Raw genomic sequence first — 16751 nt, forward strand, 5'->3', positions numbered from 1 at the left:
CGCCGCTCCCAGAGCCAGCCCTGCGGAGAGGGAGACCATCCATCATCCGCCAAAGAAATATGTATTAGTCACTGATGGGAGCAAGATACGAGAACCGGGCGGTATGCTATATCCAAAATGCTTAACAGGCACCCGAGATAACAGCAATAAACCAGTCCCCTGATAATATAATATCTGCCTGGCCTCATAAATACAAGTTTGGGAGAGAAAAGCCAGCAGCCGCGGGGCAGCGAGGGCTGGCGGGGGACCTGCCCTGCCGGGAGGAAGGCCTGCAAGCACCTCCCGGGATTTCAGGCAGGCGGAGGGTCCCACCGCGACGCAGCCAAGGCTGAGGGACCAGCTCAGGCCAGGCTGAATCCCAGACAGGACAGAAACCCGCAGTGCTACGGCACCCGCGTTTTCTCTTGCGCTACGACCAGAGAGGGGCAGCGAGTCCCTGCCATTAAGAGCTGATGAACTCGGGGGAAACAAGACTGAAGAGCGGGGCAGGCACGCAAGAGTTTGTCGTGTTTAAATATTCATTGCCGCTCTGCCGAAATGAATGGCTGATGACGTGCCTAATGGGTTTTTAACCGCCCGGTGGAGGACGTTTTAATGCGGCAGGCAACAAAAGTGCTGCGCAGGGGTGGGAGAAGGACCCGACCTGCGAGGAAGGGCCCGATCCAGGGCACCGAGGAAGGGCCCGATCCGGGGCACCACACGGGAACCGGCGGGGACAGACTCGGCCATCACTTACGTGGCAAAAAGAAATCAAAGTAAAGCACAAAGGAGGTCACAAAGCGCCTCCAGAATTAAGCACTGACTTGGCTCCGTGGGGAAATCATGTGCCTTAAAGGGCTGAATATTAAATTAAGGCTAATTTTAATGGTCTAAAAGAGACAAGAAAAGAAGCCAAGCTACAGATTAAAGAAAACATAATTAAAATCAGGATGAAATATTAGAAGTAATTTTCTTCCCTTACAAGTGCACAGGTAACTAAAGGTAAGGCGTCATTTGCGCTTTTACAGGTCGACTTTCAGAGCTCGTCCTTGCTATGGGGGGGAAGATGCCCACGGAGACCAGGGGGATTCACGCACTTCAAAATATCCCAGCCCCTGCTAGTGCATCACTGCGGGTGCTTGCTGCCTCCTGGGATGTGTTACAGGAGGGTTGTTAGTTTGCAGTTTCATCCCACTCTCAAAAATAAGAGAGGAGGGTTGGTGGTTTTTTTGGGCGGCAGGGGAACAAGACCAAAACCCCACAAAAATTCAGGAAGCGCAGGAGCTGTCTTCTGGCCATGAATCAACCTTGTCTCTTCTAGAAGTTGGCATCTCAGGAGAGATTTCTGCCTGCCTCCAGCAACTACCCTGCCCTTCCCGGCCCCTATTTTTATTTTTGTGTTGTCTGAACACGAGGAAGAAAATAAGAGACTGTGGTCCCCAGAGAGCATCCCTGCTGCTGGCCACCAAGGTTAATGACTTAATCCCCTGTGACTTCAGCCATCTGCTCCAGCATTATGCATGTGTCATCCCAGCAATAAGCAGCCAAATTAAAATGCAATCCTGCCTGATAGCTGGTGCTCTCAGAGGAAAGGTGAGGGGCTGTGACCCACGGGGAGAAAGTCAAACCATCGCACTTTTAGAGGGGACCGGAGGGAAGGGAATAGCTGCGCCCAGGCACGGCCAGATCCAGGAGCCATGTGTCATGTCACCCTGGGAGAACCGGCTCTGTACCACAAGGCGTTCTCCAGAAATGGCAATTTCTGACTTTGGATGGTTTAAGATATTTCCTTTGATGCCGAGAGCACGATGGACCTCATTAGGCAGCAGAGCAGACTTGGTGGGTTACTGATGGCACCCAATTATAGGTGCATAATGGAGCCAGTTAGTGCCTGCAGGTGCTCCCACGTCAGCTGGGAGGAACAGGCTCCTTGTGCATCACAGCTGGAGCACCACCACCACCAGAGCATCACCACCACCACCAGAGCATCACCACCACCACCAGAGCATCACCACCACCACCAGAGCATCACCACCACCACCACCAGAGCATCACCACTGCAGCAGGAGACAGCACAGAACCACCGCAGGGAACCCCTGAGCACAAGCCCAGGCCAAGCAGAGAGGGAGAAGGGACAAGAACGGATCCATCCCTCCACAGGTCCGCTTCGCCCTCCGAGCCCTTTGCCCACCAGCTTTCAGCCCCTCTGCCCCAAACTGACCCAAAGGATTATCCTAATCCCCAGGCAGTTGTAAATTCCTCCATCGACTCACACCCAACGAGCTCTCGCTGTATCGCTGTTTAAGATGATTTCAGATCCTATTATCCTTCTCAGTGCTATGAGACAATGACCCAGCCAAAAAAAAAAAAAAAAAAAAAAACAAAAAAAATCAAAACGCAAACAGACACCAAAGTGTCCCTGTCCTACAATCCTCATCAGCATCCCGAGCACGTATCCTGCGGGCCTCCATCCACCCCAGCTGCTAAAAATACTCTTTCACTAGATTAATTTGAGCTGGATTTGACATGAAGCCCAATTCCACAAACACCTTCTCAACGAGCAGCAGCGATTTGTTCCCACCCTGTCCTGGCCGGCTGAGGTAAGGTGCTCGTGGGACGGCGGATGCGGGAGAGGGGATAGGAGAGGGCGGGAGAAGATGGATGGGCACTAAATCAGAGGGACTCTGAGGCACGAGGAGGTGCATCTGTGGCCAGCACCCAGCTGTAGACTCCGCGATTGCTCAGACATGACCCGTGAAGCTCAAATCCACCCCCTCAAACACATCCACTTACTAAGACAACTCCAAGGATTTACCGCACGTTCCCCCTTTGGAAGGGGCATTCACTTCATGTAAGCTATTCCTTATATTCACCAAAACCAGGTTTTTAATGGATCTCCCTCCCCCCCCCCCCCACCTTACAGGAATATAAAATCCCAGAAAACTGCAGAAAATCAGGCTTTCCAGGAGCAATTCCCTACAGCAGCCTGTCCGGCCAAGGGACGCCATCACAACCGCAGCATCCCCCGCCAGAGGCCAGCCTGGCAAACCCGGATTATTTTGTAATATAAGGAGCTATCCTGGATAACGTCCGAGCAGCTCCCCAACGCTTGACTCCGTACGAGACCGATACGGACGCTTGTCCCATATTTCTGTAGCTGCACATCCTACAGCTCTCGTCGCGCAAGCCAACAAACACAAAGGAGCTGGCAGGGCTCCCGCGACGCCTACACGCGGCAGGGAAATCAGCTGCGACTGCACATCCGCCAGCCTTCCCCTGCTCCGCTCCCAGTACGGCACCCAGTCTCCCCCCCCTCGCCCAGCTTTTTCATGAATGAGAAACCTCCTCTGACTCGGCTAACGGAGGGAGAGAAAAAAAAAAAAAAAAAAAAGGGGAGAGTTTCTGCAGGAAGGCACAATGCAAAAGAAAAAAATATATATAAATAAATAAAAATCTCTCCCCCCCACTGCTAAAGTTCATTTAAGCATAATCCAAAGCGCGTCGCATTTGAGACTAATTCCCGCACCAGGCTGCAAATGGGCAAAGCGGGGGAAATGCTGTTTTCCAAGCACTTTTCGGGAACGAATCACCCCCCCGCCCCGTTCATAGCTACTTTCCCCTGGTTTCTGCTGGAAAGCTGGGAGGAGAAAGCGTCGCGCGTTGTAACATGAGGCGGTGCCGGCCGGGAGCCACCCCGCGCCCACGGGACCAGCACATCCCCGGGGCACACGCCGAGCCCCGGCCAGCACCAACAGCCACCGTCGAGGTGATACCTGCCTACGCTGCTCACAGACCCGCTCCTAACAAAATATTCCTAAAAACGAGTAAATAAATCCACCCCTTCGGAGGCCACGGGCTGCAGCCACCGAGGAAGACAGCCTGCCGCAGCTGGAGCGCCCCGTGCCTGCGTCGCAGACGCACACCCAATATTTAAGGGTTATTAAGCAGCTGGGGTGATGGATTTAAGCTCGGTGGGTGCGGGCAGGTCCTCTCCGCGTTTCACCAAGCGGCTGCCCCGCAGGACCACGCGCCTTTTTGCTGAGCAAAGCTGTCCCCAAGCTACGGGAGGGACTTTGATGGTCTCCGAGGCAGCGGAGAGCACGGCTCCTGCCTGGGCCTGAGTGCTTTCCCTGCAAGTTGGAGGAGACGAGGAGGGAAAGAAAAAAGGAAAGAAAAAAAAAAAAAAAAGGCGGCAGTTGATGCTTAAGCTCAGCAAGAATAAACTGCTCCTCTGTAATGAAAAAAGGCATGACGCCTGACAAACGGGATTATGGAGATCCCCTCCGGAAAACCATCCCCAGCACAGCAAGTCGATACCTAATTAGCAGCATTACTTCGCCTGGCACCTTTGCCCAGGCAGGGGAGAGATACAGGAAAAGCAAACACAGGCACTTCTTGCCCTCTGCTCCGCGCCGGGCGCGTCGGCACCAGGGATGCTCCCAGCGCCCACCAGCCATCGTGGGTACCCCACCACGGATGCAGCTGGGGCAGCGCCAGCCCCCCAGGAGCTGGTCCCAACGCGTGGCCAGCCCCGAGACGGGGCATCACTCAGCCCTGTTCAGCTCGTTTCTGGCTGGCAGGAGGGATCAACCGCCAGGAGACGCGGCTGGAGGGGGTGATGGATCCATCCGTGTTCCCGAAACAAGACAAAACCCCTTTTGGTGAGCCATGGCTTTGCCCGTGCTGACGGGAGCTGGGGCTCAGGTCTGGGCAAGCAGCAGCAGCTTCGCTCCCTGAAACGAGATGTTATTAATGATCCCTTCTGGCCCAAAATATAAAATAAAGTAAATGGAAAAAAAAAAAAAATCAATGAGACGATAAATTCTTGGTCCAGAACACAGCGGCACACCGAGCAGCTCCCTCCCTTGCTTACAGGTTCCTCCTGGCCAAGGACCAACGCCAGCTCAAAAAGATCCCCCGCAGGCTCCCTTTCAGGAGAAACACTGCAGTGCAGTAGCTGCTGGCCAGGAAAGCAGCCAAGCGAGAGCTCTCCCCCGTGCCGTGCTTCGGGCTGGGCTGGCCACTACAGGCTCGGGGTCCCTCCCGTCCCACCGGCATGGTGGTACCGGTGCCACCACGCTGCCTTACCCGATGCGCTCCTGCTCCATCTCCTCCATCTTCTCGGCCCGGGCGATGACTCGGTTGATGATCTCCTTCTCCTCGTCCGTCAGCTCCTCGCCCTTGCGTTGCCGGTCGGGCTGGCCCCCCCGCGCCGCCCAGCCGGCGGGGAGCCTGTGGGGGAGAGTCGGGGCTTCGTCCACAGGTCATGCGTGGGCAGGCACATGTGTGGGGGCAATCACATGTGTGCGGGGGCAGTCGCCAGGCACCAACTCCCAAGCCCAGGGGAGAAGGGGTACGGCACCCCCCCACCCTCTATTCCAGCAGGACGCCTGCAAACGGCCCCCGGCCAGCAGGTGGGAGCTCTTATACCCATTTTGGGAGGGGGGGGTCATATGGAGACACTTGTTTTATATGGAGAAAACCAACTTCCTTTTAAAAATATTTCCATGTTAAGCATTAACTGACACAGCTAATTCCGCACCCCACTATCCGACGGGTAACGCCGGGTTTGCCAGCGAGCTGCGGTGCTGGGGCAATGGCCGCAGGAGCGGGCAGGTTTTTTTGGGTATATTTCATCAAACGTGGGAGTTCTTCCCTCTCCTAACATCATTTCCAAGGATCCTTTCGCACAGCGAGCGCAGCCTGGCCATCAGGCAGCTTTAACCTGGTGACACGGTAACGGCTGCCACTCAGCCCTGCAAATTAGCAGGCGGCAGAGGGGCAACGCTAACGAAGGACACAAAAGGGAAAACACCCCTCCTCCCCCCATCCTACCCATCTAAAGACCCTTCCAGGCTCTTTTGCCCCTGGGCTGAGCAGACCCGCATGGTTGTAAACTTTAAAATTTATTAAAGCCCTATGCAACACTTCCCAAAGTGAACTGGTTTTTTCTTGCACCCAGGGCAAGGGCTTTCCTGTTCTCTCAAGGCCATTAGAGTAGCAGGTAAAGAGCAATAGGACGAAAAAAAGCCAAGCGAGATACTTACTGCTCCTTCTCACTGCTGGGAGGCACAGGGAAAGAGAGGGAAGAAGGATTAGGGGAGAAAAGGGACGAGGCGAGCTCGGCCCGGGCGCAGCCAGTGCTCTCCCCACCTCGGGGGCGACGGTCCCCGACAGCACACCCCGTTCCACCAACTGTCCCCGCTGCTCCTCCGAAGCGGCGCAGAGGGGCGAGCTCCGAACACGAGCTTCACCCAGCCCCTGCATCCTCCGGGCACCCAAAACCAGCTCCCATCCACGGGTGCTGCCACCACCCATCCAGCCGGGACGGAGACCTGCCATGCGGTGGGATGCATCCGGACAGACGGATGGGGCTCCTGGTCAGCACGGGGGTACGTGCACACCCGGGGGTCCGTCCCCACCACCTTTCTCAGGGGGTTTAGGAGGCAACATGGCAAAATATCCCCATCCAAGTGGTGCAAACCCAATTCCCAGTGTCCCCAGAGGAGGAAACGGGATGGCTGCGCCCGCGTTGCCTCCCACCCCCAGGGACTCCCCTCCCTCCTGCAACAGCAGCATCCCTGTGTCCCCGGCTCCCTCCTCTCACCTGGCCCGGAGAGACATGGTCCTATCGCTGGGGCACATCCACCGGTCAGAGCTGCCACCCACCACCGCGTCAGTCATCACCCGCTGCCGAGGGGACGCGGGGACACGCGGAGCGAGTCTGGGCACACCGGTGCTCCGCCGACAAGTGCCGACAGTCCCTTTGCCTGTCTGCCCGTGCTCTCAGATAGCAGCGATGCTGACGAAGGTAACCTGGTGCTTTCAGCCAGGCTGTAGGGGAAAAAAAAAAAACAAAACAAAACAAATGAAAACCACAAAATCACGTTGGGCAGGGATCTATTTTTTGCCTTAAGAGGAGTAGGAAAGAAACAGGAATGTCACTTTAGTCGCTGTCTCAATACCATGCACGAGACGCAGGAGCCCACAGCCACCACCCTCCCAGGAGGGTGACACAGCCGCGCTCAGTGCGGAGGTAATTAATGAGATACCCGACCTCACATTAATTATGAGGCTTCGGAGCTGAGAGGGAAGAGGATGTTTCTGTTTCAGAGAGAAATCCACAAACTAGGAAACTTTTCCCCCTAAACCCAGCACGTCTCGCTGTCCTCCCCCAAAGCACAACCCCTCCGCAACAAAACTCCTCTTTTTTTCATTTTTGTTTACTAAAGTTTTTGCAAAATGAAAGCCGGAGAAGCACTGGAGGAAGATGAGGCAACAGGACCTGAACACAATCTTCCGTCTCCTCATTTCCAAAAGAGTCAAAGGCAGGGACCTCTTCAAACCCTCCTCCTTTCAGCAGAGCTGACAATTTTCATTAAAAAAAGATGTAAAATTCAGAGCCTGAGTGCTAATTTATTCCCACTTTCTGGGGATGTTTTACCCTTCCACCCACTGCCCCTACTCACTGCATTGGGATGAGGATTGGACGGCAAAGCCCAACCTGATGCCAACCGGCATCGCCCACGCCGCACGGATGGACCCATCCATCCCATCACCTCTTCTGGGGGAAAACCCGTGCTTTTACACCGGGGAACGCCGCAGGTATCCAAGGACAGGACCTATCCTCCTGCGCAGCCCCCCATCCCTGCCCGGCCCGTGGGGTGCCGGGGGATGCTGCGATTACGCTGCGAGTCACTGTCACACCTGGACCCATCTAGGGATGGTCCCCAAGAGCAGTGGGTGCAGCTTGTGGGTCCACGGACGGCATCGCCCATGAGGCATCACTTGCGGAGGGAAAAGCTCAGGTCGAACCCCCCTTTACAGTCATTAAGGTAGAAATAAAAGAGAAAAGGCAATCCATCCACGAAGGGGTTGGCTTTGCTGCAACACTAATGAGAGCGCAAGGCACGGAGGACGATACGACTCACCCCTTCTCTAGGGCCCCCCCCACCGATGGGGAAGTTTTTGTGAGCTCAACTATTTCCCCCATCCGCGCATTTTTCCCCATCATCCGTCTCCTCTGCGGAGCCGCCATGGGGTACCCGCTGGGATCCCCCCGCAGCGGCAGCCTCCCGCCTGCATCGCTTGCAGCACCTGCATTTGAATTGCCTTCTCCTGCCTGCAGCAGAACTTGGGGGGGGGGGAACCAAAAACCCACCAAAAAACCCCAAACCCCTCTGCAGAGCCCGGCCCGCAGGCACCGAGGCTGCATCCCATTCATCCTCCCAAACCTGCTGCCCTGGGAAGACGCTGCCCCAGACATGTCCCCCCTGGCTGGAAGGGACCACGCATGAGCCACCCACGTCCCACCGGGTCCCAGCACCGAAACCAGCACCCCAGCAGGACCAGAGCTCAGCCCAAACCCGACAAATGCACCTTTGCAGGGCACAAAGTGACTTCATCTCTCAGCAAAACTCCAACGGGAGCACCAGTCGGTTGTCCCGGGGAGAGGATGGAAAACAGGAGTTTGAAAAACCATCCCACCGAAATCACAAACTCCAAGCCATGAAGAGACGTGCAACGTTCCCAGAAAGAGGGGAAAATGTAATTCCCATTCTCTACTTTCTGCTCTGCAACATTGCAGGGGTTTCTCCATCAGTCTCTGAGGAATCAGCAGAGATTTGAGGATCACCTTTGCATCACTGATAACTTCTAAAAATACAGATATATATTAAAATTTAAAAAAAAAAAAAAAAAGTGAAGCACGTGGGGTAATTAGCGCTCTGCTGGTTTCATACAGCGACTATTCCTGTGCCAAACCAGAAGGCTCTGATTGACAAGGTCGGTTAAATAAGCAAATTGTTCATTTACAACCCCACCTCCACAGTCTGCACTGCAGCACCACACTCCTGCCGGGGATTTAGGGTCCTGCTGCGGCCAGGATTTGGGGGGGGGCGGCGGGGGGGGGTGTCTCATGGGGGTGCACACAGATTTAATGGGGTGCCCTGGACGGGCAGCACCGTGCCACCAACACCTGTTTTGGGGGAGATGCGCCTAAGTCCCTTATCCAGTGGTCCAAGGTCATGAGGAGCCGGAGCAGCCACACAGACCCCGCAAAAATAGGGGAAAATCCCTGTTTTTTTCCCCAGCAAAGAGGGCAGAGCAATTACCAGCACTTCAGCCACGGGGGGGGGGAGGAAGAAAACTCCTTCCCTCAACTAGAACTTTCTGCTAATAATAGAGAGGCCGCGGGTGTTTCGCTTTGTTGCGGATGGAGAAGAGCCCGGGGACGGCTCCTGGAGGAATACACAAGCCTTTCCCTCCGCCTATAAATAATAGATTTTGAAGATCTACTTTGCATTACTTCCAGCAACTACTCTTGCTTGTCCTAATGCTTGGTTCTGCATTTTTAGCGCGCAGTAAAGAACAAAATAACAGCTTACAGCGGCTTTCCCCCTCCACCACCACCACTCTGCCAAATCCTTGCTCGCAAGCAAAAGGATGTGGCAATCCAAGTGGTGATCGATGGGACGCAGCAGCATTTCGTTAATGAAATGGAAATATCCCACCCGAGGAGGATGCCAAGACCTTCCAGGGTTGGGCTGTGCCCAAAGGGTCCCAGGACCTGCTCTCCCAGGTCCCTCTGGTCCCCGCACGGCGCTGGATGCTCGAGGTTCCCCAGTGGCAAGGAGAGGGTCAGAGGAGCGAGGTGGCAGCTCCCGCCGGCGTGAACACGGCGTGTCCCGGGCAGCGCCAGGAATAGAAGCGAGGTCTTAATTTCTGGCCTTAAGGAAGAGCCGCATGACTCTAATCACGCCGCTCCATTACTTCTGTATGACGGAGCCCATGAATTTGATCACGCCTTAATAAAAAGGGACTGAACATCTTCCGTGAATCACTCGACTTCTCCCCGAGCCGCTGGCGCTGTCGTCCCGCGTGCAGATGCCGCTCGCTCCCAGCCAAGAGGTGCCCATTCACGGCACCAAGCCCTGTCCCAGCAGGTCCCCCTCGCCCTCCAGTAGCCCTGGGCCAGTAGGGAAAGGCAACCGGAGCCCCACGGCACAAGCCCATCCTGCCTCATGGGCACCGGGAGGGACACAGGGCTGCTGGTGCCCATGGCAGGACCCAAAGCCACCGGAGAGACCCACATTGCCACCACCAACCAGGCATCGGCAAAGAGGGACACTCACAGGGCTGCCCAAACACGCTGGTTTAGCCATCTGGAAATAACATACCAGGGTAGAAATACAGACGATTCAGTATTTTAAAGACTCCCACTGCAATAATCAGGTTTTTACGGTGAGCTCAACATTTCACACTTGGCGGTGCCTGCAGAGATCGTCTCCACCAGCAAAGACACTGACACAGGCAACCTATTTCTCCAGCCTTCTCAGCTCTGCAATGCAGCTTTCTTAAATATTGAATAAGTCTGCCGCTCTACACCACCTGCCAGTGCCAATGATGAGGTAATTTTTGCATTGACAAAGCCTAATGCGATTAATCTGGTTTGAAAGAGCAGGTTTTAGAGCCCGTCTCCATTCACTCGGCGAAACGCTCTCGCAGACAGAGCATCGGCAGCAGCTTGTTATTCACAGCCAGTAGCCAGACCCCAAACAAACAACCCAAACCACCGCTCGGATGCCAAGCGAGAGATTATTTCTGCCTGTCATTGCCAAACAGGAGGATTTTTGAACTCGAACGGATCCAAACACCGTCCTCCGTCAGGCTGCTGGGATTTTCACACCAGCTCCAAGGCCAGCCTGGGCACAGAAGCTGGTTTATGCTCCCCAGCGGGATGGTGAAACTGGGGATGGGGAGGGAAAAAATAGGGTACGAGCGTGCGATTGCCTGATGGGGCTCCCCAGCCCCACACCCAGGGAGAAGGGGTGCATATTTTGGGGTGACAAGTACCCAGTAAGACACACCCCCCCCCCAAGCCAAGCGTTGAGAAGAGCGAATGCAGAAGCCGGGATGCACCAACAGCCCCGGAGACGGGAATCGTGCCTCCCTCGCCTCTCAGCAGGCACACGTGTCCCCAAACACCATTTTTAGCTGGAACTCTCTCCCAGTGACATTTATGGTGATGTAGCGGTGACATTCGCCACCATCTCATGAGTCCATCGGGACCGGATCCCTGCCCTCTCCTCCACGCCCCAGCACCGGTGCCTGGCATCCCTGGGGACCCCGTGTCCCAACCCCAGACCTGGCACAGACACTGGGCACCCCGTGTCCCGAGCATCCCGCAACACCCAGGCTCTCCCTTTCCCAGGAAAAATAGTCTGCCCAGCGCAGGAGCCACGCACACCCCACGGCATCCCCCACGGTGTGCGTGTGTGGCTGCCCGAGCCGACGGCGGGATGCTCGCTCCCCACCAGGGTCAGGCAGGATTTGGTACTATGGGATTTACATGCACAGAGGAGCCGGGGGGGGGAAGAAAAAGGTGTAAATAGCCCCAAAACAGCTGCTGAAGCAGCTGTGGAACGCTGCAAAATAATCAGCGGACCAGATGGAGGGGCAGGAGAGCAGCCCAGCCCCGTGGGGTCCCGCGCACCAGAACGCCCTCGAATTCCGACATCCCCGAGCAGCCAGGATCCGCGCTTTGTCTCAGCTCGAATGGAAAGCATTTCAGAAAGTTTGGGCAAAATTAGACAAGCTGCTTTACGGATGGTGCTTCAGGAAACAGCCCACGTTCAAGACTTGCCTTTTAAAAAAAAAAAGAAAGGAGAGAGGCAGATCGCAGCTGGCAGAAACGCGTGGAAGCGGCAAATGGAAGCTGCTTGGCCTGGAGCCACCCGCAGACACCTGGACAGGTCTGGCATCAGGGCACGGGACAGCAGGACAGTGACTCCAGATGAAGCACCAAGCGACCCCCAGCCGCGGCAGCACACACTGCTGTGCTCCCGTGGGGACCCACGTGCCCCAACCGCCCGCAACGCTGCTCCCGTGCGAGGTGGGATCAGACCCCGGGGCACGGAGCCCTCCCGCCGCACTGCGGCAAAGCCAGGGGTCCGGGAAATTCAGCTTTCGGGAAAGACCCAGTACCAGCAAGTCCTAAACCCAGGTCGCTTCATCCTTTGCCCCCATGCCAGACCCTTACAAGGAACCAAGGCCCCACAACGTCTCAGCCCAGCTTGGCACCAGTCGGTAAATCAAGGTAAATGCGGCCCCGCAGGTAACCGACGGTGATGGCCGCAGCCCACAGGTGACAGCGATCCACAGATTAGAGGCATACAAGAAATGCAAAGCAATGAAAGTCCTGGCCCATCCTCTGGTTCCCCGATCCCACGGCTGTCCCCACGATTCCAGCCGGCAGCAGCCTGTCTACAGCATCCATCCACCCAGCCCCAGTCCCACAGCACGCCAGGACGGGACCACCGCGACCCGGCACACTGCTCAATGGCACGGGGCATTCACCCACGGGGCTGCTCCTGCCTCCACCGCCCTCCAGCGAAATCCACGCCACAGCCCAGCCTGGAGCAACAGGGCTAGGAGCTCTCCCGAATGCCGATGGCCTTGGCTTGGCCAATGCCTCTGCCACCTTTAAATTCACATAAGGTGCTGAGAGATGCCTTTTTTTCCCCTTCTCCTTAATTCCCAGTTCCCTGCCATCCTCCAGACAAAGACCCATCCCAAGGCAGCTGAGCAGCAGCGCACAGACAATTTTATTTGAGCAGCACGTTGACATTTCCTCCAGCAGCTCCTTCCCAAACCAAACACCGTTGTGATGCTGTCACAAGGATTTACTGCCATTGATTAATTGCAGGAAAGACAATGGTGTGGGGAAAAAAAAAAATAAAATAAAAATCGCTTCTGGGTTTGTACGACTTACCCGCGGCTGCTGGAGCTGGGGGTCTCCGGCCAGGTGATGCCCGAGTGCACCCCAAGCCTACACGGTGCTATTAAATGCAGCAGCGGCGTTGCCATCGCTCCTCTCGCCACGGCAGAGCTGCTCCGAAGGCTGCTTAGCAACAGATCGCTGCACCGCTCCGGCATGCCGCCCGTGATTCGGGCACTGCCGAGGACAGGGCATGTGCCCGGAGACACCAGGATGGACCAGCCCCATCAGGGATGCTGGCAGGAGGACGGCACAGGGACCCCCGCACAATGACGGCAGCTGAAGGAAGTTTAGCGATGGGAAAAGGCTGGGAATACGCACCAGCCCAACGATGCAAAGCGCAATCGGAGGCAGCAGGTCCTGCTCGCTGCCGGGGGTGTTTTCCCAAAGGCAGCGACAGTCCCCGCAAGATGCCCCAGCGGCGGTTGAGGACCACGGCATCACGCTGCGCCGCAGGACGCGTGCCCCATCCCCGGACCACATCCCTGGGTAAAGGATGCTCAAGATGCAAACCTGCCCTCCTGAGGGGGCAGCAGGGATCCCAGCCAGGGCCAGAGGAGCCAGGCACCCCATGACAGGCCTGTGCAGAGGGGTCCCCCCAGCACCACAGCCCGACCCTCCCCAAGAGCCACAGGGAGCCCGGCCGCCAGCAGGGAAAAGTGCACAGCCCCCGAGCTCGGTGTCTGCACCACCCTGGGAGATGCTGCGCTCCCAACTTCCCCAGTCACTAAACGCAGCTCCTTTCTCTCCCCACACACCCTCGTTAAGCAACTGGTGTCACACAGCCAGACCTGTCCCCCACCCCTGACGCATTGGGCCCGAACAGGAGAGCCCGTACCCACCTCCCGGGGCTGGAGGAAGGCGACACTGCTCAGCCCCACACCAGCAAAGACGGGGACGGAGCCAGGGCATCTCCCAGCACATGAACATTATAAACCATCATGGTCATTATAAACCATCACCATCGTCAGCTGCTCCAGCCATTCCCCAGTCTCCAGCTTTAAGGAGGTTGGGGGAATTAACCAGGCTGGTCTTGGGGGCAGAGCTCTCCTCCCCACCCAGACCTTGAGTGCTCAACTGGGACCACCTGGAGCGATTCATTACCTATTATCACTAATTGGCAATGACTGCAGTGACATCACCACCTGTCTGCAGGCAGGAGGAGGGCACCGGGCCGGGGCCACCAGTAGCCCTGGCGGGCAGGCAGAGGGCAGGCACAGCCCCCAGGACCTGCAGCAGCACAGAGGAACATCTCATTTTCAGGTCCCAGAGAAAGTCCCTCAAAACTTAAGCAGAAAAAGAGACTGTGAGTGAGTCCCCTCACCTTTCCTCAGCAGTTTTTCTCCCCTTGTCCTTTCCAATACCGGGGAACATTTAACACGGGCACACACGTACGCACGCGGCCACAGAGGCGCAGCAGAGTCCCGCAATGGGCTCCTGGGTTTCACCTTCACTGCAAAGGGTGCTTCCACAAATAAAACATGCTTTTTCCACATTCAGCGTGCTTCTCGGCTCTCCTCGGGAGCCGGGGCAGTGCAAAAGCAAGCCTGCGAAGGAGGAGAAAGCAGACCAGCAGGCTGGAGGCAGTGCCAAGCAGGGGTCGGTATTTGCACCCAGGTGGGTTGCAAACGATGGGGTTGGTGGGTCTGATGCAGGGGGGCTTCGCTGGCAGCCCACCCCGCAGACCACGCACACAGGTGATGGCAAACAGCTCCCACCGCATTGCCTGGATATGGCACAGCTCTGCCGGAGGCGGCTGGCGCCCGCCCGGCTGCGGGGCTGCTGCGGACCAGCATCGCCCACCCAGCGCTGCTCTCCTGGGGGATGCCCAGCAAAGTGCCCACGGGATGCCACGGCGATCCCCGATTTAACATGTGGGGCTCAGACCCACGGCCCCACATACCCCAGGCTGATCCCCACAGAAGGGCTGAACGCAGATCTCCTGAGTCAGCCCCTACAGCAAAAGTGAGCAGCTCGCTAAATCCCTACCAGATGAAGGATGCATCATCAAATAAAGCCCAGTATCACAACATTAACAATATTTATTTTCAGGCTAAGCTGCAGCCTGGGCTTTTGATACCAGTAATTAAAGCAAATGGTTCATCTGTTATCATCTTTGCATCCCTGGAGCCAACTGTCCGTGTTTTGAAGCCCTGTATTATCTTTTTTTATTGCAGCCTCCCGGGAAGGGAAGGATCAGGCTGATCCATACACACTTTTTAGATCCCTGGAGCGGCGTAGCACGGACCGAGCCCAAAGCAGAGCCACGATCAGGGCAGCCACCTTGCTCAGAGCGTTTTAGCAGCGAAACGAAGCAGCATTAATTGCTCAAAGACAAACTGCTGCTCCAGTTTGTACCCGAGATTAGAATTAATAGAAAGACATCAGCAAGAAAGACAATGAGATCCCCTCGCTGAAACAACCTGTCCCTGGGAACGGCAGCATCAGCAGCCTCAGCCTATTTTCCGAGGTGGCTGGGTTTGCCTCCAGGAGGCTTTTAATGCTGTTTGCAACACTTTTTGTCTGTCCTGGGAAAGGAGCAGAGAAGGCACCTGGCTAAAGCCCTTGAGGCAGCGCCGAGCCGGGCAGCGATGCCCTTTCAGAGCCCTAACGGGGAGCAGAAAACCCAAAGCACCTTTGCAGCAGCTCTCCGCTCCGGGGCCAGCACGGTCTCCGCATCCCACCGCTGCCAGATACCCAGGGATGGGGCTCAGCTCCGGCTGCCATCGCAGCTCTCGCTATTCATGCTCCAGGGACAGGGACAGGAGACGATTTCAGGGGCTTAAACCCCCCCCCCCCCGATACCTAACATGCTCAAAAGTTGCCCGCACACGGCAAAGTCCAAACGCAACGACCAGAGCAACCCCTCCACCTGCAACAACGCGCCCAAGGGGCGATGCCAGCTCCACACACAAGCCGGGTGCCAGCTCCGGCCGCTGCCACCGGTCCCCCACCACGGGAGACACGGCCGTGGTGGGGGGGTCACCCACCTCCCGCGCACAGCCCCGGGACGCCGCAACTTCCCCCGGCCGGCTGCTCCCCGCGGGCTGCGGGGCGCTTTGCCTTTGGCCGAAGCATCCCCGCACCCGCGCCCCCTCCGGAGCGGGGACCCCCAGCGCCTCCGCCGCTCCCCCCCGGGGCTCCCGCTCGGCGGAGAGGAGCGGCGAGACCTCCCCCCACACACACACGGGGTGCCGCTCTCCCCGCTCCCCACGCCCGGCTCCAGCGCCGTGGGGGGCCCCGACCCCCTGCCCTTACCTGGGCCGGGGTCCCGCCGCCCGGGGGCCGCCGCCCTCTGCCCCCCGCGCAGAGCCGGGCTCGGCGCAGCGCGGCACCGGCGGCGGCACTGCGGAGCGGCGCGGGGGCGGTGCGGGGAGGGGACACGGCCGGGGACGGCCCCGCTCCGCTGCCCGCCCCGGGGAGCCGCCCCCGCCCTGGGGCGCAGCCCCTTCGCAAAGCGGGGCGGGTCCCCCCCGGCTCCCGCAGCGAGATGCTGGGGAGGGGGGGGTTAGGGGCAGCGGCACCTTCTCTCTGCCCATCCTTTCCTTTATCCCAGCCCCTCTCCATCTCTCCCCCACTCCCATTCCTCCTCCCTAACCCTCTCCCATCCTCATCTCCCATCCCTTCTCCATCCCTCCCCATCTCCCATTCTCACCTCCCATCCCGTCTTCATCCCTCTCCCATCCTCACCTCCCTTCCCCTCTCCATCCCTCTCCCATCCCCTCTTCACCGTTCTCCCTCTCCCATCCTCATGTCCCATCCCCACTCCATCCCTCCCCCTCTCCCATCCCATTCCCTCTTCATCCCTCTCCCTCTCCCGTCCTCATCTCCCATCCCCTCTTCACCCCTCTCCCATCCTCATCTCCCATCCCCTCTCCATCCCTCCCCCTCTCCCATCCCATTCCCTCTTCATCCCCCTCCTGTCCTCATCTCCCATCCCGTCTTCATCCCTCTCCCATCCTTACCTCCCTTCCCCTCTCCACCCCTCTTCCAT

The 16751-nt window shown here is 57.4% G+C and overlaps 1 protein-coding gene across 2 annotated transcripts in view; it reads right to left on the reverse strand.

Annotated features, from left to right (window-relative positions):
- RPH3A (rabphilin 3A) overlaps positions 1–16146 on the reverse strand; it is a 34062-nt gene extending 17916 nt beyond the window's left edge. For both annotated transcript variants that reach the window (XM_063351015.1, XM_063351014.1), the window contains exons 1-3: positions 16016–16146; positions 6587–6813; positions 5068–5211 (exon numbers count right to left, since the gene is read on the reverse strand). In XM_063351015.1, the coding sequence (XP_063207085.1) occupies positions 5068–5211; positions 6587–6663 (221 nt within the window). In that variant the 5' untranslated portion in view covers positions 6664–6813; positions 16016–16146. The remainder of the gene's footprint in view (positions 1–5067; positions 5212–6586; positions 6814–16015) is intronic.
- Positions 16147–16751: the final 605 nt, after the last annotated feature.

The sequence above is a fragment of the Chroicocephalus ridibundus genome, chromosome 13, assembly GCF_963924245.1.
Source record: "Chroicocephalus ridibundus chromosome 13, bChrRid1.1, whole genome shotgun sequence".
NCBI classification, from domain to species: domain Eukaryota; kingdom Metazoa; phylum Chordata; class Aves; order Charadriiformes; family Laridae; genus Chroicocephalus; species Chroicocephalus ridibundus.